The 25,056-nt window shown below is 30.7% G+C and overlaps 1 protein-coding gene and 1 long non-coding RNA gene across 13 annotated transcripts in view; one reads left to right on the forward strand and one right to left on the reverse strand.

The window, feature by feature from the left end:
- Positions 1-551: 551 nt before the first annotated feature.
- The window catches only part of LOC127061895 (uncharacterized), a 54,386-nt gene continuing 29,881 nt past the window's right edge, over positions 552-25,056 (reverse strand). For 2 of the 12 annotated variants that reach the window (XM_050989377.1, XM_050989378.1), the window contains 15 exons: positions 23,313-23,623; positions 18,466-18,765; positions 15,690-15,878; positions 15,093-15,603; positions 14,797-15,030; positions 14,417-14,719; positions 14,152-14,286; positions 13,037-13,776; positions 12,705-12,894; positions 12,146-12,451; positions 11,054-11,090; positions 10,145-10,293; positions 5,936-6,370; positions 5,356-5,829; positions 552-5,251 (listed from right to left, as the gene is read on the reverse strand). In XM_050989377.1, the coding sequence (XP_050845334.1) occupies positions 5,180-5,251; positions 5,356-5,829; positions 5,936-6,370; positions 10,145-10,293; positions 11,054-11,090; positions 12,146-12,451; positions 12,705-12,894; positions 13,037-13,776; positions 14,152-14,286; positions 14,417-14,719; positions 14,797-15,030; positions 15,093-15,603; positions 15,690-15,878; positions 18,466-18,765; positions 23,313-23,584 (4,347 nt within the window). In that variant the 5' untranslated portion in view covers positions 23,585-23,623 and the 3' untranslated portion in view covers positions 552-5,179. Of the gene's footprint in view, positions 5,252-5,355; positions 5,830-5,935; positions 6,371-6,453; positions 7,187-10,144; positions 10,294-11,053; positions 11,091-12,145; positions 12,452-12,704; positions 12,895-13,036; positions 13,777-14,151; positions 14,287-14,416; positions 14,720-14,796; positions 15,031-15,092; positions 15,604-15,689; positions 15,879-18,465; positions 18,766-23,312; positions 23,624-25,056 lie in introns of those variants that run through there. The other 10 variants (XM_050989384.1, XM_050989381.1, XM_050989379.1 and 7 more) reach the window with 10 other exon arrangements.
- LOC127061908 (uncharacterized) lies at positions 16,527-18,939 on the forward strand. Its single transcript, XR_007780999.1, has 2 exons — positions 16,527-16,583; positions 18,487-18,939. It is a non-coding gene; the product is annotated as an uncharacterized LOC127061908 (long non-coding RNA).

A 25,056-nucleotide genomic window follows, 5' to 3' on the forward strand; every position in this document is an offset into this window, starting at 1 on the left:
AGATCAAATGAGTTTCATAGTTAATTCTTATTAAAAATCAATGGGTTTTTTTTTTTTTTTTCTTTAAACAAAAATAATACCTTTTATAAAACATGACTGATTATTATTAGAATGCGTAACACGAGAAATACGTTGGACAAATGAGTCAATTAAAGTTACGTAAAAGGGGGGAAACAAATTTTATGCTGAAGTTTTGAATTTAAATTTGTATAATAAGATCGGATATTGTATTATTTTTTCCATCAATTTAAATTTCTATACGTTTATATGGATAATGTGTTAATTCTCTACTAATTTCGTAAGAATGCTGTGTTTTTTTTTCTTTTTTCTTCTTCTTATTATTGTTATTATAAATTGCAATTGTCCAACGTATTTCTATAAATATTCGTAATGAGCAACAATTTGACTTTTGCATCGATAAATAAATAATGAATAATCGTTTTTTCTTACAAGTACGTGGTGTATATTATAAGAGTTGCAACTATTCTGTTGAAACTTTAAATCTTAAGGCATCTCACTGCAGGTCAGTGACACAGAAATACATAGATGCATTTTGAATTTGAATTCAAAATTACATTTTATTGTTACCTTAATACGGACTAGTATAGTAATTACCATATACACATTCAATATAGCTCACTTATAATTTTAACTTATTATACACTCGCAAACACACACATTGATAGAGAGATTAGTCATGATATTTTGTAGTGTGTCTCTCATGACTAGTGAAGCTACAGCGCAAGCTCTATGAATGTATAAGATATAATTATTTTCATTTCTCTTACGAACGGTTTTTATTTCGAATATTTTTCGGTAACGATTCTCCCTGCAATTTTGAATCTATTCCTCATTACTGACATTGCACAATCATATCATTGTCACGTTGTTGAAAAACATAAATATAATATTTTACAAAAATCTGGAAGTAATCTTTGGCTTACTATGGCATTACATTTATCGCGTTATAACAGTTATATTTATCTAGCAAAAGATATTTTCTCCAGTAATTTATATGTTCAGAAAGATTCTTAGATTAATTTCAAATATATTATTCGATATCCATTAATCGATTTATTTTTGTAGATTTATATTTTTGCGAATAGATCTTACTTATTCTTTATTGTGACCATAACAAGCCATATATCGTAAGAACATAAAATAATTCGAACTACTTAAATTAGAAATATAAAATAAAAATAATATATATATATATATATATTTATTTATTTATTTATATATATTTATATATATGTATAAACGATACACGGAGATAAGACACTTAATATATACTTTTAACAGTAATCTACGTAATACTATATTTTAATTGTAATAGACAAAAGAGATGACCATGCAAGATCAGATGGACAGTTAGTTATTTGCAGACATGTTATTTAAAATGTGGCTAGACACATTCAGTCAGGGTGGCTTGCAATGGCTGAGTATTAATTTCATATATTTTTAGCATAATGACTAGATAAGTTTCAGCCACCCAATCTAATAACATCTTGTTTGATCCCATATATCATATTCGTACCGCTCTGTCGCTCATCAAATATATGGATAAAAATTTCTATGCCAAAATTCATTGCCTTTTTAATTGGTACACACTGACACGATAAATCCAAAAATCTGGATATTTCTGCAAAGTAGAATACTTTCTGCACATATTTTAAATATGATTTATTCATAAAGAATGAATGTGTGTAGTTTCTAATGATATAGATTTCTTCGTGATATGCAATTTATAATATGCTTTCTATATATTTTTTCAATTAATAGAATTATTGTACATAGGTCAGAACATTATTCATAGTCTATATGTATATGTGTGAGTGTATATATATATCTATATATATATATATATATGGAGGAAGGGGATTGTTTTCATTGGAAAATTAATTCAAAGTATAAAGAAAAGTTTATCCACATGAGTTTTTACATTCTCATTTAAAAAATATGTATATGAACTTGTACCTGATAGTTCTTCCTCTGTCCATGTAAACTAAATTGAAGTTATGATATATATTATTTTTTTTCTTTTACAACTCATAAATTTAAACAACAACGAAACATTTATTTTGTACAGTTTATATATTCTTTTTTAATCAATTATCTTTTCTCCTTTTGCTATGACTTATGTTGTAACCTATGCATTTACATGTATATTTACGTATGTCTTTCTTTCTTTATTTATTCATTTATTTTAGTTTTATATATATTTCAATAAACATTTCTAACGTAATCATTCTCCCCAAAGTAGTCTAATGCAATTTTAAATCTGACTAATATGTTGACAATATTAAATTGTTGTCCTCAACTCTTCCTTGAACTTTATGTCTTTATATATTCTCTCTTCACCTTTCACAGAGAATTCTTACGTAAGAAATGTTAGGAAATAGTGGATTAGCTATTACTTTAATAATGTAATCAACAACTTTTGCTTCAAACAAAAATATGGAATGTTATTATTTATTAATTTATTATGAGAATGCCAAAAAAGCAGTGAGATAATTTTAACATATTCTTTAAATTTGAAAATTTTATTTATAAAATTACTAGAGAATAGAATTTTATAAATATATTCCAAATTGTTTATTGAAATGATTATTTGCAGTTCAAATCACATGCACATAAAATTCAACTTTAAAATGTTAATTACTTAATGTACTTTGGCATTGAAATTTTATCAAACACCAGGAGTTCTAAAATTTGCACCACCGCATATATTTCTTGGTATTCTAAGCAGAATAGTTTAAAGGTGAGAAATTTTCAGCAAAAATAGATACAACTTAGATTATTATAATACACAGTACTTATATAGAAGAGAGGTACCATTTCATTGATGGTATATTTTATTTAGCTTACATATATGTGGAATGGATAATTTATCCTATATTTTTTTTATAGCATAGATTGCATCAGTCTGTATATTTTAGAACAATTTTATAATACACAGTGCTACAGTGACTCAAGTGTAATGGATTATACATTGCATATCAATGCATTTTAAAGTTACACTAAGTGCGCACAACCAGCCACTACAGACTCCAATAAGAATATCTAGAGGAAATTTTGCCTAGGTGAGAATGTGTGAAGATTTAAAAGTTTCAGTAAAATAAATTGTATCTCTTATAATATGATCACAAGTATGGCAACGCTATAATATTTAGGAATTCTTCTGAATAACCAATTCATCATATGCTGACTAAAATAAAAGGCTTACACAAGCCTTATTGAAATCTGTCAGCTTAGCAGTTTTTACATTGTCATAGTATATAAATATTGTACGCAATTAGTTGTTTAAGTCATGTATATAATAATATTTCTTATGGCCAACCCTCAATTTCTTTTTTACACATCTGCAGAAATCAAGGAAAACAATAACTCAGATTATTCTAATAAATATACATTTGCTAAATACAACTCTTTATCCATAAAATAATCTCATTAAAATGCAAATGTTATTTATATAATTATTTTCTATAATATTCCAATCAAATCAGCAGCTATCGAATATAACTTGTGCGACATGCATTTCGCGTCTGTTCTTTTGGGCTATATGCGAATATAAGATCTTTTTCTTGTACTTTTTTGTACATATATTTTTTATATTCATGCTTCATCATTATCATATATATTCAATTTGTTACAATAGAATTACATATAATAGCCCTGTTGATATCTGCATATATACGTACGCATATTCTATACAAATGTCACTATTCAATAATATAGAAAGAGGTAATAAAGCAAAGCTGCTTTAAAAAAAAACAATAAAAAAAAAAAAATAAACAGAATATTAAGGAATGAAGTGGTTCAGGGAACTCCCTTTTTTATGTTTTGCTGACTCTTCTATATAATTACTATGACATATATATGTATGACATATAGTTATATATATATATATATATATATATTTATATATATATATAACTATGATGAGAGACATACATGTACACACATGCATATATTCATATGCATATGTACACATATATGTATATATCACGAGACTTATGCATTGAAAATTTTATAATAGACAAATTGTAGTTTAGTATAAATTAATAAATTTGGGCAATTGGCCTCCTCAAGCATTGACGAGCTTAAGGATAAAAAAGATTAAATGAATGATTTGAAATTGAGTCTCCAAAAGATGAGAAGAGACAACATGTTTTATAAATATTACTACGTCATTAGCTATAATATATTACACAATTCAGCCCTGCTCTAAATATCAATAAAGAGCTTTGTGCTATTTATAATCATGTGCACTGCATCATCTGCATCGCCTAGCGTCTTTCTTGGCGCAAATAATGTGATCCTCTATGGCAATTGATATTAGAGATTAGTATCATTTTTTCTCTTTTTTTTTTTACATAAAATAAAGCATATACATTTATATCAATTACAATGATTCTGATTAGCCTGAATGCTTTAGCATTGTTACTATACAGATGCACATGCACTGTAGATTTTATGTTAATCTTAAAATCGGTTTACATATGTCTAAAGGATGTATCTCCTTAGTAATTTTTTTGTCTTTCCTTTTGTACATTATACAAGATTGCTTTTATGTGGAAAGAGAAAATGACGGATATGAAAAGCAAGAGAAGTATATTATTATTAATATTATTATTATTATTATTATTATTAATATTATTATTATTAATATTATTATTATTAATATTATTATTATTATTAATATTAATATTATTATTATTATTATTCTTTTTGCTCAAGAATTATTGCATCATATTCGTGTGAGTAGTTGCAACTCTTGCTTGAAGCTTTAGACACTAGGACCAACTATTCTCCTTCATGGGAATGCAATTTTTCAAGAGTGAATTTTTCAAAGGCATTTCAAAGGACTTGCCATAGAAAATCTCATTAATTTAATTAAAGTATATATTTATATATATATATATATTATGTATATTTAAGGTAATCACAATAATTATATAAATTATGTTCGAGTAAATATTCAATAACGTTTCAGTAACCTACCTAGGTAGTCTTGGTTTACTAAGCAGGAGCGCTGGTGATGTATGAACTGCTCCAATGGAATTGAAACACAAAGCAATTTGCGTGAAATAATCTGTACAATAAAGTGGTAAATAATGTGGTAGTGGATGGCGGATGTATTGTCTGTTCACTACGCATCAGCCAGGCAACTGAACGTTTATATGTACACCGGAGACTCCTGGCCAGTTAACAGCCTAAACATCGAAGTGGGCATTGTCTTCATCAGGATCTAAAATAATGGATAACGTAGGTAAATAATAAAATATTATATCTATTACGAATTCACAGACATGTAATTACGAGACATTACATAATCGCTTCGTTTATACTTACTTCACCAACAGAGGTGGCAAGAAGATTAACAATCTTTTCATGTGGTACAGCAACAACACTCTGATTGTTAATTTCGATTATTCTATGACCTACTCTTACTCCCCCTCTTTCTGCGATACCACCTCTTAACAAACTGCATATCACCCCATTCTGTACACTAAATCCTAACTGATACTTCGTATCAGGTCTCTTGATTTTCACTTCAACAACGGGTGCACATGGTACGACAGTTAACTTTACGACCGTTTGATTTTTTGAGTTCTTTATGTATGTCTGACATGTTGATAGAGGTAAGCCAACTAACGACACGCCATTAATTGCTATTATTTGATCACCAATATTCAATTGCCCACAACGAGCTGCAGCACCAGCTGGTGCCAGATTAGCTATAACTACAGTTGGCAGCATAGAGCCCCATCCAGATTCAACTATTACTACACCAAGAATTTCACCTTTTGCTTTTGGTACAACCACCTGAGAACAAATTAATTATATTTTCTTAAACGTAAAATAATTTTTTTTTTCTTTTCTTTTTAACAAGTACGGAGGAATGTAAATATAAAAGAATTTCATCGATTACCTCTTTCTGCATTTCCTTTTTTGCAAACATTTGCAACTCATCGCCAAATATCTCCTGTGAATTAAGTACTTCTTGATAATCCATTTCTTTAACAAAACTATGATCTTCTATTCCATTTGCTTTTAGGAACTCCATGTAAGCTACTTGAAATGCTTGGCCGATACTTTGTGCAATAAACTGAGCTTCTTCACTTTCAAAAACGTGGCAGATCATTTTGGGAGTCCTGTTTATCTTGGGGGCTTCCTCCATCTCATGCGGTACGAATCGTCTTCGAGCCATGAGAACGACCAAATCACCGATATCTGCTATGTAGGATATCGTTCGCAAAGCATGATCCATCATAATTTCTTTCAAATCAGTGTTAAGAACCATAATTTTCTCTGTTGAAATAAATAGGTCGACTTCGGTACTAGGTTGAGTTTCTCCGTCTGGTGCCTAAATAAAATCAAAGATACTTTTATGAAACACACAAGCATTTTCTATAGATGTATGATATTCCTTATAAAATGTACGTACCAATGCCTATCGCAAGAAGCAGCATGTTAAATAAAGTAAAAAGAAAAACAACGATTTATTATCAACATTTTATAAAAGGGCTATTGAATCAAAAATATTATACATTCCAATGCATGTTATTATCAGGCACTGATTTAAAGCGAATAATGCATACAGTTGAAATTGTATATTGTATCATTTGTGAAGATCCTATAAACCTGAGAGTTTAAATGTGTACTTTGTCAGAGTATGTTAAAATTCAATGTAACGCTCCATTTATTTGGTTGGTAAGAATTGAAGAGAATATACGAAGGAAATATATTTCTCATATAGATTGATATCGTATTTCATCGGAAAGATCAAACTAAGGAACATCTTTCCAAATGATAATTAATACAAACAGAGGTACATTTGGGTAAGGCGGACCTTTATTTTAGTCACAGCCTCTTCCACCATGTGATTCTTAAGGCGCTTACGCCGTTTACGTCCCCCTTCCTCTTCCACCTCCACCGACCCAAGAAATTGTAGTCTGAAAACGGTTGTGGGGCCCAAGGAGCCACTGATCGGGGCCAGTTTTGGTTGGGCGGCTATTGTGTGTGTCTCGGACTGGCCCCCACCAGAAGCACTCCCTATAAGTTCTTCGCTTGAGTCACATTCGTCTTCCTCTAGGCTTCCTTGCGAAGTAATGCTGCAGCGGCCGTAACCATGCTGCCCCCCATAGTTTAAGAGCGTAGCCTGCATTGGCACTGGCCCATCCTTCCGTTACGCGCACGCCAAACAAACAAACAAACAGAGGCTCTGCTAGTCACATTGCCACGCACCACCAACAAAACAAGGCAAAAGAGCCAAAGTTATTGGAATCTGAGTTGCTGTTTACATCTCTATTTATAATAATTTATATATATATATATATATATATATATATATATATATAAATATATATTTACTCTATATGTGTGCAAGATTTTAAATATCTTTAATACATTTAAATTAAAAGGACTCTTATATAGGCATGCGTACTTTAAACTGTCTTTGTCAGAATTATCAAACTAGGTTTATTAAACTATTGTTATTAAACTATTGGTACACAAATATAAATGCTTGATGTTGATATTATGAATAATGGATATATATATATATATATATATATATATATATATATATATATATATATGATAGTGCAGAATTTACACGGTATTGTGTGCTAAAACTTTCATGAATGATTAACAATTAGCAACCCAGAATTCCAAATATTAGGGTTTGGTAATGTCAATAAGCAATGTGGTTTCTATAATTATTCAACATAAAGAGTTATCATTACGTTTTACGATGAATAATTAAAGAATAAAAGCAATCAAGGATATGATATTTATTATATGTAATGAAATCTAATCTTAGCATTAGAAATATATTATGATATAAATTACTCGTTAATAAATTGATTGAATAAATGAGTTTGGATTACGAGCAGAAATAATATCAATTTACAACTTGTTCCATTATTCCAGAAACAAATTCAAGGGTTATAAAGATTTTTTTAAGTAGTCTTGTAAGAGTATAGACATATACAGGAGAATTGATAATTATTGACACTTGAGATATCTTGTTTGTTCTTTGTTATATTTAAAATCATTTTAATAATGTTTTCAAGTCTATATATGATCTTGGTACTGTTTTTTTGTATACCAAAGTATTCTATAATTCCCTCTTTCCCTCTCTCATGCAAATTTTATTGAAGAAATATTTCAATAAAATCAAAAATGGAAAAGATATTCCAAGTGACAAAAATTATAGATCCACTGTGTACGAAAGTTAGTCTAATCAGGAGTGCAAGCTACCAAGTGGCTACTGATCATATACACTAATGAGAAGCAAACAGTATAGTCTAACTATTTAATATAAACGGAGCAATCTATTAGAATACTATTAGAATACTTAACAAATAAGAAAAATGCAAAAGAGTGAGCTACTTTAACTAATAACAAAAAATATATATATATCTACTAAAGTTCTATTAAATTATATAGAATAAAAATGAACTCATTTTACTTTTTGCTTAATACAATAATACTTTGGATGTAATACAATTCCTTTTTCTTTTTAAAAGAGCAGTAATCACCTGCTTTAATCACTGCTGTAGCATGAAAAATACAAAGTAATAAAGTACGCATCATGTAGGCAAAAGTTTTGTGAAGAAACATATTTTGTGCATAAAGCATACTTCATCATATGCATAACATATAAAAAAAAAAAAGAAAAGAAAACGAATATAGAGCAAGCAAATATAGAAAGATATCCGCAGAGAGACCGACAAACAGACACATCAAGTTACACCGAGAAGATGACAGTGTTCGGTGGTCAGGTGGTGGTGTTGGTGATGTGAGGAAGGGGGCGCTACACTGAAACATTCAGGCCTCTTTGCACACTGGCCAGTTCACAATTATTAAGATTATTCATATAAAATAGATATTGTATACGTATAAGTATACATATATAAGTATACATAACAGCCAACATCTGGACGTAGTTGTTTGTGAACTATCTACTTTATATCTTCAATAAAGCTATAAAGTTATTCTTATTTTTATAAACTAACCAATTATTTAATTTAATAGCAATAACCTTTTACTGTTTAATTATTTAATGATTTGTTTAATTTACTGTATAATATTCATATATATTTGAAAGTCAATTGTCCAAACATTGACTCTTAATTTTCAAAGAACCTAAGAGTGGAAGGAAAGATTTTACTGTAAGATACTCTACTACATATATATTAATAATTTCTTTTAAATGTAAGCTATGTCAGTATATGTGCATTGTTTCCTTAATAAAAGAAATATACCTTGAATAATTATCAAGGAGATAGTGATGGAAAAGATTATAGAGATAGAATGGATGTATGTGAACAAATTTTATGTATTAAAATATTTTGGCATATATAAAACTATGGCAGTGCACATAATGCAACACTGAGTCACATTTATTTTCACAGTATTCTTTCCTGCAAAAAACTCTCAGGTTTAACTACCTAAAGACTCAGTATTTTAACCATTTGAGGTAAATATTTTAATATATCTATTGGCATACTTAAGAATAAAAGCAAAATATTGTTAAGAGCATTTAATATGAAAAAAATTTGTTTTTCTTATAGTAAGCTTATTACAATAGTATAATAGTAGGGAAAGCCTGGCCTAACTGTATTAAAAGACCATTTCTCTGAAAAATCCTCAAAAAGTTAAAAGTATTAACACTGAGGTACATTATTACAGTTAAAAATATTGCATTGTTCTTGATTATAAATTAAGTTGCAAATTAAATCTTATAAAGCATTCAGAGCATGCTGCTATAATTTTAGATCATCATAATTTATTGTGTAACACTAATGGCAATCCTAATATATGTATATAATCTGTTTTATACTGTCTATAACAATTATGCTATTATACTTATTCTTATATTTCCAATACACTTTACACTTTTTGATCCTATAGTATTATTATTATCTTATTTAACTATGTAAAAAGTTAATATAAGAAATTGAAAATGGCCCTTTAAAAGATAGTATGAATAATTTCATAGAATTATTAATCTATTATTAAATAATTTTATTTCTAATATAATACTTTGCATTGGGAATATAAATTAATTATTATTTGAGATTAAAGATCTTTAATGCATATGTGATATGTATTTATGCATATATCAATATACACATACCTTTATTCGTGAAACAGCTTCTTCTGCTTGACACATTCTAGTTGACTTTGTTGGTTGACCCTCACATACTAATTGTGTAGATCCTAAGTATCTTGCTCTGAACAATACACCTTCAATCAACACTGAAGGATCATCCAATAATGCTGAAATTTCCACAGAAATCCACCATTTAGAATTTGCACTATCTTTTGCACTAAGCTTTGTACTAGATTCTGCACTACACAATCTACCAAATGCAGCTAAATATTCATCAGACCAATGGTTTAATTTGAATGATGGTAACAATCTACTATCTGATAGAATTCTCATTTGATCAACATTGTTTATTAAAGCCATTTAAATAATCGTAGTATTATGTTATGTATTGAAGCAATGAAAATGTACATTTTATACATATTTCAAACAAAAATTTATACATTCCACAAATGTAATTTTCTCAACTACAGATTATATATAGTACGTGTATGAAATAAATATATCATGGAATATGATCTGCTTATCAATTGATGAAGTATCTTATCAAAGATTTTGTAAATATGTTTTAGATTATCCAAAATATATGGCTACTGCTAATACAAGATGTCTCTTGCACATTTGAAACAATATTGATAATTCAATTGACATTTATCTTCTTTAATAAATTTATTTTGCTCATCAAAATAACAGAAAGTATATATATATATATACATATATTATTTAAATAAAAATCATTTAGTAATGAATATATTTTGAAACACATACCATATGTGCCATGATGAATCGATGAAAGTTCATCAATTATATGCATTTGAATAAGCAGCAATTAAAGAAAGAAAAATATATCATTAACATATTTTGTTGGCCAAAGAATGTAAATGTTATATTTTCATATAAATGAACAATTATAGGAATGTATAATATTACCTTCTTTATTTCGACTTTTCTTCTTTCCTTCTTTATCCTGTAAAATATAAAGTATACAATGCACATAATAATCATTCAAAGAATATTATTAAACATGTTGAAATCTAAATTTGACTATATACTCACATAATATAATCATCTAAAGCTTTTATTATAAATGCCGATCATGCAATGTTTGCAATAAAAAATTATTGTAACATTGTATAATTAAAATGTTATAAATATTTCTCATTAACAACTATTGTAATAAAATATTTTTTGTTGTCATAGATTAATTGAAGTATTTTCCTAACAAGCAAAAAGAGAAAATAAAGAAGAAAAAACAAAAAAATTTGTTTCGGTAAAAGATTCATAAAATAATCTCTTAATCTTAGTATAAATATATAATACTCAAACTCTCTAATAAAATAAATGTATACACGAATGAAATTATCTCCTGATAATGATTATAATTATATTTACAATCACAACACACAAGCAAGCTTCTAGCTAGAAATGTGATCTATTCATGCATTCCTTAAATAGATAAGACCTAGTAGATAATGGAAAAAAAAAGAGAGAGAGAGAGAAAGAGAAAAGAAAAAAGAATAAGCTTATTGTAGGCAAAGGCAATAAGGAAATATAAATTATGGAGAAATTTGGTTTGCACCGAGATTAATAGGCAATTTTTACTATCAGGCATAGATATATCTCTCAGCTTAAATATTATAAATTCATTTTAATCCATATCTTATATATATGTAGATATCATTTAGATTAAAAATCATCATTATCAAAGTCTTACATATCATATATATATATATATATATATATATATATACGCTTTTTCTAAAGAGGTATAAACATCGTTATGCTCAATAACATTTATATGTATTCAATTCTTAATTCTATTTAAGCTGATGAGATTGTAGTTTTTTTATAGACAATAATTGAAGAATATTAATAAAGATGAATATATATCAGAAGAGATCTAGTTATCTGTAACATTATGACAGATCGTGCATCAACAAGTGCTATCTTATCACTGCCCATTAATATACTATGTAACTACATTCTAAAAGAGACCCAAGTGAGAGAGCATTGAAAGGGCACCTTTTTCACCTTGTTGCTGGATTCCTTCAGACTCTGAGGGGACGAGGGAGAATTTTTGACTGGGGTCTTCTGTGGACTTGTTGCAGGTTGCGTAGGGGTAGTTACTTCGCGTTCAGAAGGTGATGATTGAATAACAGATACTACAGGAGGTGGAGAAATGGAAGTAGACGTAGATGGCAAAGGTTCGGACGGTGCTAGCGTTTCTATAGGAGTAACACTCAAGGTTTTAGGAGGGGTTTGCTTAGGAGTTGCGATTTTTGCACTCATTGGTGGTAACATTGTCCTAGTCTTAGGCTTCCGCCACCCCTGCATAATACCAAGACAACATTAATAGGACACCAATACCTTTTGTCAAATCGCAGTTAAGGAAATATATATACCAAAATTTTAATCAAGTAATCAACGTGTGTTAATAATGGATTGATTATGCATTCGCAAAATATATATATATATATATATATATATATATATATATATATATATATTAATACGAATATATTTTCATCGATGTTACTTGTAAACGGATATAAAAGTACGAAAAAAAAATTAAATTCCTTACTTTGTCGTCATAAAATCCTTGATCGTCAGTTCTTTGTTGTCCCAATAATCGATCAGTCTCAAGATCAGTGTCCGCTTCTTCTTCGTCCGGACCTTCCTCAATTTCTACGTCCGCTTCGTCGCCTCCTCGTCGAGCTTCCGAATCCTCGCTATTACTTTCCATACATATTCTCCGCCTGGAATCCAATATACTACATCTTAGTTAGATGCACTCGCACAAAAAGTGAAGAACGTACAACTGGGTATTCCAAAAGTATACACCAGTTTAAATATTCATGATTCGAAGTAAACTCAACGATTGGAATACCCTCTTGCAACAAATTTTAGAAATACCTTGGTATCCAAATAGGACTAACACTTGGTTCTGGTGGTTCTTCAGATGGCGATTTAACAGGAAGCGTTTTAGTTCTTTGTAATGCCATTCTAATGTCTTTAATAGCTGCTTCTACTTCACCACCTATTTCCAAATTAACGCTTTGTCTACCTTGCGGTGCTGGTGGTGGTGGTGTACCCAAAGGATCTAATCCATCAAGTTGCAACTCATTGGTTTCATATGAGTTTTCCTTTTTCGCAATAAACAAATCAGGTGACGATGTTTTCAATGTATGTAAAATATCCTTTGTCACATTTAAACTCACATCTTTGCCAGGCTCATTTTCAGTTCCTAACATGTCATTGCGCGTCCTTTGAATGATTTCTTTCTCTATTTCATTTATTTGCCGTTTCATAAGCATTACTGTTGGATTATTATTATCTGTGTCACTGGCATGTCCACTGGATAAACCATCTTCTAATACAGGCATACTCGTATAGATTCTAAGCGAGTCCGAGTTATTTCCTAAATCTCCAACCGAACCAAGTAAACCACTGGCCGGCATTAATTCATTATCCATCATCATTAGAGAAACTTCACTATCTAAATCTCCGCAATTGCTGTCACAGTCAGTTGTTTCAGGACTTAAAGTAAAATTACGTGAGTGGCCAACCTGTAAGCCAACTTCTGTCTCTCCAAGATCTTCACTGCTTCCAGTGCCTACTGAGAGATCTAAAAAATTGTTTTCATGTTCGCCAGTCTAAAAAAAAAATAATGCACGATTATTCATTAAATTGGCGTACATTTAAATACGTAAATACTAATGTAAGTACTTTGCAATTGAAATTATCGAGATATATATATATATCCATTGTATATATAGAAAGTGCATACAGAAATAGTACGATTATAAATACACTCTCATTTTCAACTTGTTAAACATTTAGACCAACATACAAACAAAATATATAAATCACTTTTTATAAAAGAATATCATAACTCGTATCATCCACTGTAAATTAATATCAATTTACTGAAGTAAATTAGTTAAAATAAATATTGATATCCATATTCGTATAATGTTATGAAATCATATAGAAGAAATCTTTTTATAAATAAATATAGTATCATTTACATTTTGAGGAAAATCAGGTCTCTGCTTTTTTGGTGACTCGTGCACCATAACCTCCTCAGTTGGGGGTGGACCACTGGCTAAACGCTGACCTACATATGCACTTCCTCCTTGTCTTCGCAGTTCATAATCCAAGTCCTTGTAAAATTATTAAAAATGAGTTTAATTAATATTCTGATTCTGATAAAAATGAATGCCATAGTTTAGGTATGAAATATATTAATATATAATGTTTCGATATTTATTATAAAGTAAATAAAATACTTACTTGGAATGGAAACGATTCAATGCTATTTTCTTTCTCTTTGGATGGAGGTGGACATTTGAAGAATTCTTCTAATACTTTTCGAGTTTCAGAAAATTCATATAAGTAATCAAAAGTACTACCACCTGGTGATACAAGACTACTTATATTGTCAGTAGGTAAAGCTGGTGGTTTCAATGAATCTTCTTCTTCATCTTCAATTTTTGGAGACGATGGTGAAACGTTTATCGATTGATCTTCCGTGTGAGCGATGGTTGTTTCTATCACAGGTTTTTCTACAATAATTTCAGCAGAGGTATCCTCCTTCTTTAATAAATGAATTACATAAGATATTAGTTACGCGTATAAAAAGATAACGAAAAAGTATTTGCTTATTAATATACCTCTTTATGATTGGGTGTTGTCGGTAATACTCTTTGTGGAAAACCAGGTCTTGGTGTCATGTATACAGAAGGCGATGACAACAAACTGGGAAGTTGTGGATTTTCACGAACGCCATAACGTCTTGGACTTCCTGAATACTGTGCAATTGGTAGTTCTCCTATTACTCTTGCTACTTTATGGTTACGCTCTGGCGAAGGTGAATCTATTTCACAATCACTTGCCGTTGTTACGACCTACAAAGAAACAATTGTTTTTGTTTACATATGGCAATTACTTACATTGCATTGAATGATACCTTAAAGAATTCAGATGTATTATGGTGATATGCTGTTGTAGGACTTGGAGTACTACCAACGCTAGAACTTGGTGGTTCAGGAGGAATACGACCTCTCTGAGGATCTTCTGTTTCCAAATCTATATTTGTTGTAGTAATTTGAGTTGTATTATTTGATGCTAAATCCAAACGTAGACCTTGCCAATTATCATCTATATCATCGAACACCACCACTTCACCATCACTAACAATAGCCATACTTCTTGCGGGTGTAGTGTGGTTAGACTGATAATCTACACAGTTCTTTGGTAATCCATAATCCAGATCAGTAATACTTTTAGGTACACTGTATTCTACATTATTGCTATTTAAAATCGAATCATAATTAATAATACAATTGCTACGATTACTTTTAGGAGAATCGTAATCAAGGATAGACTTAGTAGGATTACGTCGTACTGAGTGCACCTCAGATGAGAATACAGTTTCTGTAACCTCTCGATTCGTACGTTGTTTCCTTGTTTCACCACATCTGTAAAACATGTAATATAATAAAAGAGTGAAATAAAACATGCTACTAAACTTCTGGACTTGGATAAAATGTCAAAAAATATTTACCGGCTTCGTAATTCCCATATAGTTTGCGTGCTCGGGGACTTATTGTTTTTCTTAATGGATAACTTGTTATCTCCTTGAGTATCTTCGTTATTTAATGAATTGGTTGCAGCGTGAAAGCGAGATTTTCTTGCTGCTACTTTTCCTCGGCTTTGGGAAAAAACTTCTCGACCACCAGCAATCTCTATGATTCTAAACAATAACAAAGATAATAATTAATGTCATATAAAGATAATGCAAAATAGATTAATGTAAAATAAAGATAATAATTAATATACAAATCTTTAAGACATGATTTTTAAATTGATATAAAAAGTATTTTGATTGAAAATATTACTGTATATATTCATACAATTTTTTTATGAAATTCGATATGTTACAATATGCATTATTTACTACTATACAATACACAATAATTCGTACGTTGTCGTTATAAAGCACGGGTAATGTCATTTCTATAAACAAACATCGATGATTCAAATGTCAGAGGAACTAACCGCAAAACGTCACATCAAATGTAAGCGTTTTACATTCCCCTTCGATAGAAAATATTATTTCTCTCTCTAAACATCTGTATACATCAACGTAAAATGTTTATGCATTTTGTGCACAAAACCATAAGGTCCTTCGTTTTATCATCGAATAATTTTGCAAGGAAAAAGAAGAAGGAAGAAATGGAAAAAAGAAAAAAAGAAAAAAAGAAAATGAAAACATAATTAATCACCGATGAGCTTAATTATAAAGACTTAATTTTTTGCTTAGAAAAATATCCGTTTTTGATGTTTAATCAAAATGATTCTTACAACGTCCACCTGGTCGCGCTCACGTCGATCTCGAGAAGAGAACTTTTTAATCAACGTTTTTATCGCGCTAGAAGAAACGTGTGTCCCAATCAAGGTGTTATAATATTTTTATAAACCATTTAAGCTTGCTCTCGGAGGAAAGAAAGAAAGAAAGAAAGAAAGAAAGAAATAAAGAAGGGAAAAAAATTATATATACACTCGATATACATTGGTTTTTCTTGAAATAGGTCAAACGTTTCATTACATGTGTACGTGCGATCGATTAAATGAGTTATCGAACAGTAACAAGAGAAGATCGGTAGAATTTTGAACGATGTTTCCGTTTGAATATCACTATTGTCAAATGTAGAACTAAATCGAAAGTAACATATAAATATTTCACTGACTTGTTACCATTGACGACAGTGCTCGAAATACAGATGTCAAATAATACAGAATATAATTTTTCCGATAATTAAAATCACGAGAGAGAATGTACGTTGAATAGACTACGGTCATATAGATCCATTCTAAACTCAAATCCGAATGCAAACGAGTAATTAATTGTTGAACGGTTTAAAAACGAAAGAAAGAAAAAAAAAGTTAAAGAGAAAAGAAAAAAAAAAAGAAGTTAAAAAAGAAGGGCTGTGAAAAAAAGAAAAAGAAAAAAAAAAGAAAGAATTAAATCGTACCTGGGTAAACCGACAAAGACGGGCGTTGAGTGTAAATTAAAAGCGATGTGCCTTGAAAAATCTGTTTAAGCTACGCTCTGTTGTAGACAGGCTTGCTAATTACAAAGAAAGTTACTGCGAATTTGTGATAAGCGTTTATAACACACCACCAACGTACAACAACATAGAGAAATAACGCCACGTTACCATCTTTTCGTATTTTTCTTTCTTTCTTTCTTTCTTTTTGTTTTTCTTTTTCTTTATCTTTCTTTCTTTCTTTCTTTTTCTTTCACGTTTTTAATATTATAAAGTAGGCCAAAAAGAAAGGCGATATCTAAAACATTTGTTTTCTTTTTTGTTCTCTCTCTCTCTTTCTTTTTTTTTCTTATCGATGCGTACCTCGCATAATTTGCAAATTGACCAAATTTTTATTATATAAACGCTGGTTGTGTGTACGACCGATTGCATCCACTTTAAATTCACAAGCCGTCGATAATAACGGGATAACAAGTGTGTCGCGGTAAACCGCAATCAGTTGATTATACTTTAAAAGAGAATCAAAACTTCTTCTACCTAGACTGTACGAAACGCATAGTGACATCATTAATCAACGTTAGAACATTAAAAACGATTTTGAAATTTGTATTATTCGTGAATTTGAAATATTTGTTTTAAATCTTTTCCGTTATTTTTTCGCACGAACGAACCATCGCTATAAAGGATGACGATCCCTTGCGCTCGGCTCATTTTTCTTTTTAAGGTTAAGTACAGAACGTTCGAAAAGTTCCAACCTCGTATACGTAAGTATACATACAACAACAAAATGGCGTCGAAACTAGGCGCCAATTACGAATATCATTTTTACCGTCCCGAGCCGTAAGTTTCTCAACGTTTTGAACAAACTGTACCCTACTTTGATTACACAAGACGTACATTCCTAGTAAAAAATTATTCGAACTATCAAATTTCTTCGAAAGTATACCCGATCCGCTTTTTTCGTTATACGCTCGACTTGCTTAGTCCTTTGCAACATATACAAAATATATATCTACGCGAAAGAGAGATTAAAGAATATTATTTTGTGAGAAAAAAATATATATATTTAATTTATAAATATATAAAAATATATATATTTCTTTTTACTTTTATATAAAGTACATATTATCCAGTACAATATATTTATATACTACATATATACTTTGTAACAGAGTATATAAATATACAAGATATAATAAATTATATTTTTAATTATATTATTTATTATATATAATATATCAACTAATGTAAGTACATTTGTGTAACAAAGAAAATGAAAGAAAATATTACCTGGAGTCTCGTAATTTGTAGCTGCGATCTCCCTTGGCGGAGGTCAAAATGTAAACGGGACTCTCTTCGGGTCCGCTGTCCTCTTGTTGCGATTGCGTCTGATGATCGCTACCCGCCAGGCTGCCATATTGAGGTGCATCTTCGCTTCGTCCCGATGCCGAAGACGAGCTCGAGGATAATGGCTTCTTCGTAGACGTACCGATCGGCAGTTGGCCCTCGGCACCATAACCGGCCACCACGCTCGCCGTCCTACGGGACAGCGAAGCTGATTTTTTTCTGCCATTCGCTCGTTTCCTATACCTACGAACGTAACTTCGAACTTTTAACAATCAACAATCGTATGAAACGATCGGATTATTAGCCTGACTTATACAACACACATAAAGCGTCTTTCTTTTTTTTCCAAACGACACCACACCATTACGATGATTACCATGAAAAAAAAAATAAAATAAAATAAATAAATAAAGATCATTCAGATTCGTTCTAAGAGGTTATGGAACACCCAGTTATCTTTCTCCCTCCCTCCCACCCTCCTTATTTCTTTTTTATTATTACTGCAATTCTTTTTTCTTCTTCTTGTTTTGCTCTTTTTTTTTCTCCGTTTAATTACTACACTCGACGAACTTTCTTCAATCGTCGTAAAGGAAGTGCTTTTAACGAGCAACAACACCAATTGCCAATTTACTCCGTCGATAATGGGAGAGGGTGGCTGGTGGGTGGGTGGGTGGGTAGGTAGGTAGGTAGGTAGTGGGGGGAGGGGAGCTATTATCGGTACACGTGCCACCGCAATCGAACGTGAGAATAACGCGCACTCGATGGCGCGTTTGTAATACGTAGAAAGAAAGAAACCCATTATACCTCTTTTATATAAATCGATTCCGAGTTGAATTTTTTTCTCTCCTTTTTTTTTTCTTCTCTTTCTTTTTCTTTTTCTTTCTTTTCTCTCTTCCCTCTCTAAATAAAAATGTTACATCGTTTCTTCAGATTTTTCACACCTTTTGTAAGACTTTCAAACGAGAAGAAAACTACTAACCTAACTAACCTAAAAAAGAAAAGTGCAAAGAGGAAAAAGAACTACGACAGATAATCGAACTAACATTATCTTCTTCGTTGTTTATCGTTCTCTAATCTTGTTTGTTTATCCGATATGAGACCACAAACGTTTACGTATTTTAAACCAATTCAGGGACGTACAGAGTAGATCAAAAGTTTCCCTAGGTCGTTATAAAAATCGCGATTAATCTTCTTCGAAACGTTTTTATATTAATTTCTTTTTTTTTCTTTGGTTCATAAAATTACTTGCTAATAAAAACTGTAAGTTTAACTAAAAAAGTCTAAAAAAAAAAGTCTGATGAAGGAGATTGATTTTAAAAAATTCTTTCCAAACTTTTAGCCAACCTTGTACAAACACACGTACGTAAGTACGTATACATACGTACCTAGAGTAATTTGGTGATAGCAAATTACATGTACATTTGAAAGTATGTGTACTGTTGGTTATATAAATATTCCTACACGTTAATATCATGTTAATTGTTAACTACAAGCCTATATCTTTTTAATAATTTTTTAAAGGTATAATTGATTGAAATTAATTAGTAAAAAAATACAGAACGACGTTTTATAAGAGAAATTAATAATCGTCGATATCTTTTTTGTACTCCAAAAAATATTTGACGCGTACAAATTATGAAACTTTTATATGCATAAACTTTTTTTTCTATTTGCTCCTAGCAAACGAGATATTCGATTGGCCATTAATTTATAATCAAATTACATACAAAAACGCATCGGAGAAAACTTGTACGTATTTATTCTTAAAAAAATAAAAAAATAAATAAAAGAGAGAGAGAGAGAGAAAACACGCAGGTAGCTATTACTCTATCTTATAATAAAATCTACGTTTAGACGATACGTAGAAGGCGGCTTTTTTAATCACTATTTGCGATATTTGTCGATCGCGACGATTCCAATTGGGAAATCCGGAAAATTGCTCGGATATATATATTATCAGAGTTGTGAGATATCCAAAGAAAAAAAATAAAATAAAATAAAGAAATAAATAAACATAAAAATAAAAAGAAAGGAAAATAAAAAAAGAAGAAAAAAAAGAAAGTACGAAAAGAAGATGGAGAGGAAAGGAAGAATGAAAGGGTAAAAAAAATAAAAATAAAAGAAAGAAAAAAAGAATACACGAGTGCTATGAAATATGTTGTTGGAATACCCTCCTGACCGGGAAGTAGAATGAGAGTGAGTGAGTGAATCAGTGACTGAGTGAGTTAGAGAGAAAGAGAGAGAGAGAGAGAGAGAGAGAAAGAAAGATGTCGACATTGATTATCTTTCTTGCGAAGTGACGCTCGCGCTAAAAGTTCACTCACGTTCATCAGGGACCTGGAATGGGAATTGATGAAAACTTGTTACCGAAGATTGGAAAAAGCGAAATATAACGAAGCGGATTCCATAGGTTATATGCAGAATTCGTATTCCTCGAGAAAGAGATTTTGTTTCGTTTCGCTTCGTTTCATTTCGTTCCGTTCCGTACCGTACCGTTCCGTTATGCATACATCCTCCCCTTATCGAAAAGCGCGCATAATTTGAAATATTGAATATATATATATATATATATATATATATATATATATATATATATGTAATGTGTGATCATTAAATTTTTGTCAGTAATATTATATATTTATTTTGTTCTTTTTTTTTTGTCGTAAGACTATAAAGTTATACGAACTACGATGTCACAGACTTATATATATTTAGAGGTATTTATGAAGTTTTATTTTTCATTTAATTTCCCTGAACTTGAAATTCAGATTCGAAGCTTCTTAAGGTTTTTTTAAGTATAAGTTATATTTGTATATATATATATATATATATATATATATATATATATATATATATCGCAATAATATTAATACTAATACTATACCGATACAGTATAATATACTTTGTTGTAATATATAATATTAATAATATAATATTATAACCCAACAATTATCTTATATAATTTTCTTTATAGAAAAAAGCACAAGTAATATCATATAAGGTTTTAATAATTTTGTAAACGTTTTATAAAAAAGAAAAAATAAAAACGAAACCTTTTAATATTACGTTCCGTTCATGAAACTTTAAGAATGCTTTGCATAAATCTTCAAATGTTTTGAGGATATAAGAAATGAAAGAGAGAGACAGAAAAAAAAAGAAATGTATACACATAATATATGCGAGAAAGAGAGAGAGAGAGAGAGAGAGAGAGAGAGAGAAAATAAGAGATAAAAGAAACCGCATAGAGAACCGACATTTTACTCGCTCGGACGAACGCGCGAAATTCGTATCAAAGATCCTTTTGAGAACGGGTAAGCGGAAGAACGAGACAGAAAGAACGTTTTCACGAAAGCGCGTGTCCCGTTTTCCATTGTAATCCAAAAATCCTCGAGCGAAAACAAACGGTGTGGCGCGGCGCGGCATGGCAGCGGCTTATCGCCCTTCTCCTACAACATATTTTGCATAATCTCGCGGTTATGGTAATCAGGCTTTTCAAGCTATCCGCCTGACCGTAATTATTCGTCAATTTTCTAACTTTTTCTCCGTAATTCTTTTTCCTTCTTCTTTCTTTCCTTTCCTTTTTTCCTTCTTTTTTTTCATCATATCCTTTTGTATTTATTTATTTAAATATATATATATATATATATATATATATATATATATACATTTCTCTCGGAAATATATCGCGTGATTTTCGTAATTATATTAGATCTAATGTACGTTTAAATGTAATTATTAGAAATATTGATAAATGTTATAATTAATACATACATACATATATATTGTATTATATTAGATCTGATATAATATGATATACGTTTAATATCTAATATCATGATTGACAGATATATCACGTTATATGATATGTGAAGAAAAAAAAAAAAAAGAAAATTGGAAAAAATAATAAATTATGCTGAGGAACTTTGAAAATTCTTAAATACATACGTATATATATGTATATACATATACACACACACACATCGTATATACGTACGTATGTGTACGTAACAAAAGATAAACATATAGATGATATTAAAACCAAGAGAAAAAAAAAATCGTTCTTTTTTTTTTCTTCTCGAACGAGGGAGAAAAATAACGTGGAGTTTCTTGCTCGAGGGTAAACGAGAGACCGACCGGCGAAAGGAAAATAATGGAAAGATAAAAGGAAGGAAGAAGGTTTAGGAGGAAGGATACGATTCGAGGAAGAGATGGAAAGGGGTAGTAGAAAAGGGAAAAAAAAAGAGATAAAAAAAAATTGAAAAAGAAGGACGAAGGTAGCAGAAGGATGACCTACGTAGAAAAGAAAATAATAAGGGTAGAATTAAATGGAAAATTACGATAGAGAGCAAGAAAGAGAGAGAGACAGATACGAATCCAATTTCAAGCGAGACTGTTTTCGATTGGGTGAAATATAGGATGGAGCAAAAGTTCCTAGATTATTTTACAAACCAATTAATCTTTTTTCGTGACGTTTTAGGTAAACTTTTTCTTCGTTCTCTTTTTTTCATCCATATTGTAAAACTACAAGCTCGTAAAACTACAAGCTTAACTACAAGCCCGAAAAGTAGCAAAAAGGTCTAATCGATTTTTAAAATCGCTTAAGAACTTTTGGCCTACGCAGCTAGGGACTTTTAGCCGTCATCCTGGTACTTAAGGTTCTTGCTTTTTTTTTCCTCCTTCACTTTCTTTTCTTTCGTTCTATTTCGTTCTTTTCTTTTTCTTACTTCGTAGGTTCTTCTTTGTTTCTTTTTTTACCTCTCTTTCTCCCTCTCAATTTGGATGTAACTTGCCTGTCGGAGGTGTCGCGTTCAAGGTCGATCATGTCGTCAGATATGACAGAAACAAGATTTGCAGGAGGGGTTTCGTTAGCAGAGGCGGCAATCGTGACGGTGGAGGACGTGGTGATGGTGGTAACAGAGGCGGGCTCCGTTTGACAAGGGTTATCGTCATGCGGCTGGCTGGTCTGCGTGGAGCCCCCCGGGGGCGGGGGTGGGCCGCCCCTAGGCCGGCATTTTGGAAAAAGTCGGTTTAAGTCCGCGTTCTCCAAGATCAGGCTTGTCATCGCCACGTAACGTTCATATCCCTTAGGAGTATGTCCATTCTGCAATAAACAGAAAAGAAAAAAAATTAAGATTAATAGAGACGACGCAGACAAGTATATAATTCGATAATTCACCCTTAGCAAATAATTTCATAAATATTTGCTAATATCTTTCCATAATTTTTTATCATATCCGTAAAAATTATCAACGAAGACGAAATAGATTTATCGGATCAATATTTAGTAAATAATTTAGAGGTAAACGAAGAGATGACTTAATAGAAAAGAAAAAGAGAAAAAAAATATGTAAATATTTTCAGATCACTTTACATAGATTCTTTAACATAGATAATAATTATTGCCGCAGAGTGTTTGTTTTAATTATGATTATAAATTACTCGTCAAATAAATATCAACAACCAATGGAAAAAGATGAGAAAGTAGGGATATGCATCGTTTCAAAAAAATCTTTTTTTTTTTTTTTTTTTTATATCGACGTACATAGGGGTATTGTGCTTTATTATAAATTATTATGAATTTTTTATTTCTTAATTAGTATCCCGCTTAGTTCGTTAAACGTTAATTCGACTGTTCGCTTGCCTGGACTTAATCTGTTCCGGGTGGAGATCAATTGGAGAACCATCGATGGGTGCCGATGGGTGCCACGATGGGTTGCGCCGCGGCGCACCCGGTTTAAAGCAAAAAGGAATCGATACAGTGGATTCAGCGGAAAAGTTGATCCGACGATAGAGAATGAAAACCCCGTCGAAATTGGTTATCAATTAAACGCTTTGTTACGTAATTGCTTCGGTTCGAGAAATCAAACGCTTTAGAGTGAAAACTACCTCCCACTCTTCTTCATTCCTTTTTATACTTACTCATCCGTTCGATCAGATAAGAACTAAATTTCTGGATTAAAGTCGGATCATTATTGTATTAGACTAATACCTTAATTCATTGTGTTCGCGGATCGATTGAATTTCTTATAATTCGAAAAAAAATATATATATATCCCAAAGGAGATGTCCATCAAGGTTTATTAAAAAAATGTAGTGATTTTTTCGAAAAACATCTAGACAGTTTATAATTTTGTTCACGAGAGAAACAGGTTCTTTCGTTAGAAAAATTCATCTGATTTGTGTTTACATTCTTAAGGGGAAGAGAAGGGTGAAAACTTCCGTGACAAAAATTTTAAACAGCAACAGAAAGTCAAGTAGCGTATCATTTGAAAAGTCTTTTAATATTCTTTCAAATGGTACTACTTTTTTCTTTTATTTTGAATAAATATTTTCCGAGAAAATGCGTTTAGAAGTTTCTTTCTGTTTTTTCTTTTTTTTTTCTTCTTGGTTCAGATACAATAAAGTGCAAATTCAGTTCAAAAAACAACTTTTATTTTATTAAATTTTCAAAATATCTATCGTTCTTCTCCATGCAGTAATAAAACATTTGCTCAGTGTTAGGTCTCTATCTATCTCTCTATCTATCTATCTATT

The sequence above is a fragment of the Vespula vulgaris genome, chromosome 2 (assembly GCF_905475345.1).
Source record: "Vespula vulgaris chromosome 2, iyVesVulg1.1, whole genome shotgun sequence".
In the NCBI taxonomy this organism is placed as follows: domain Eukaryota; kingdom Metazoa; phylum Arthropoda; class Insecta; order Hymenoptera; family Vespidae; genus Vespula; species Vespula vulgaris.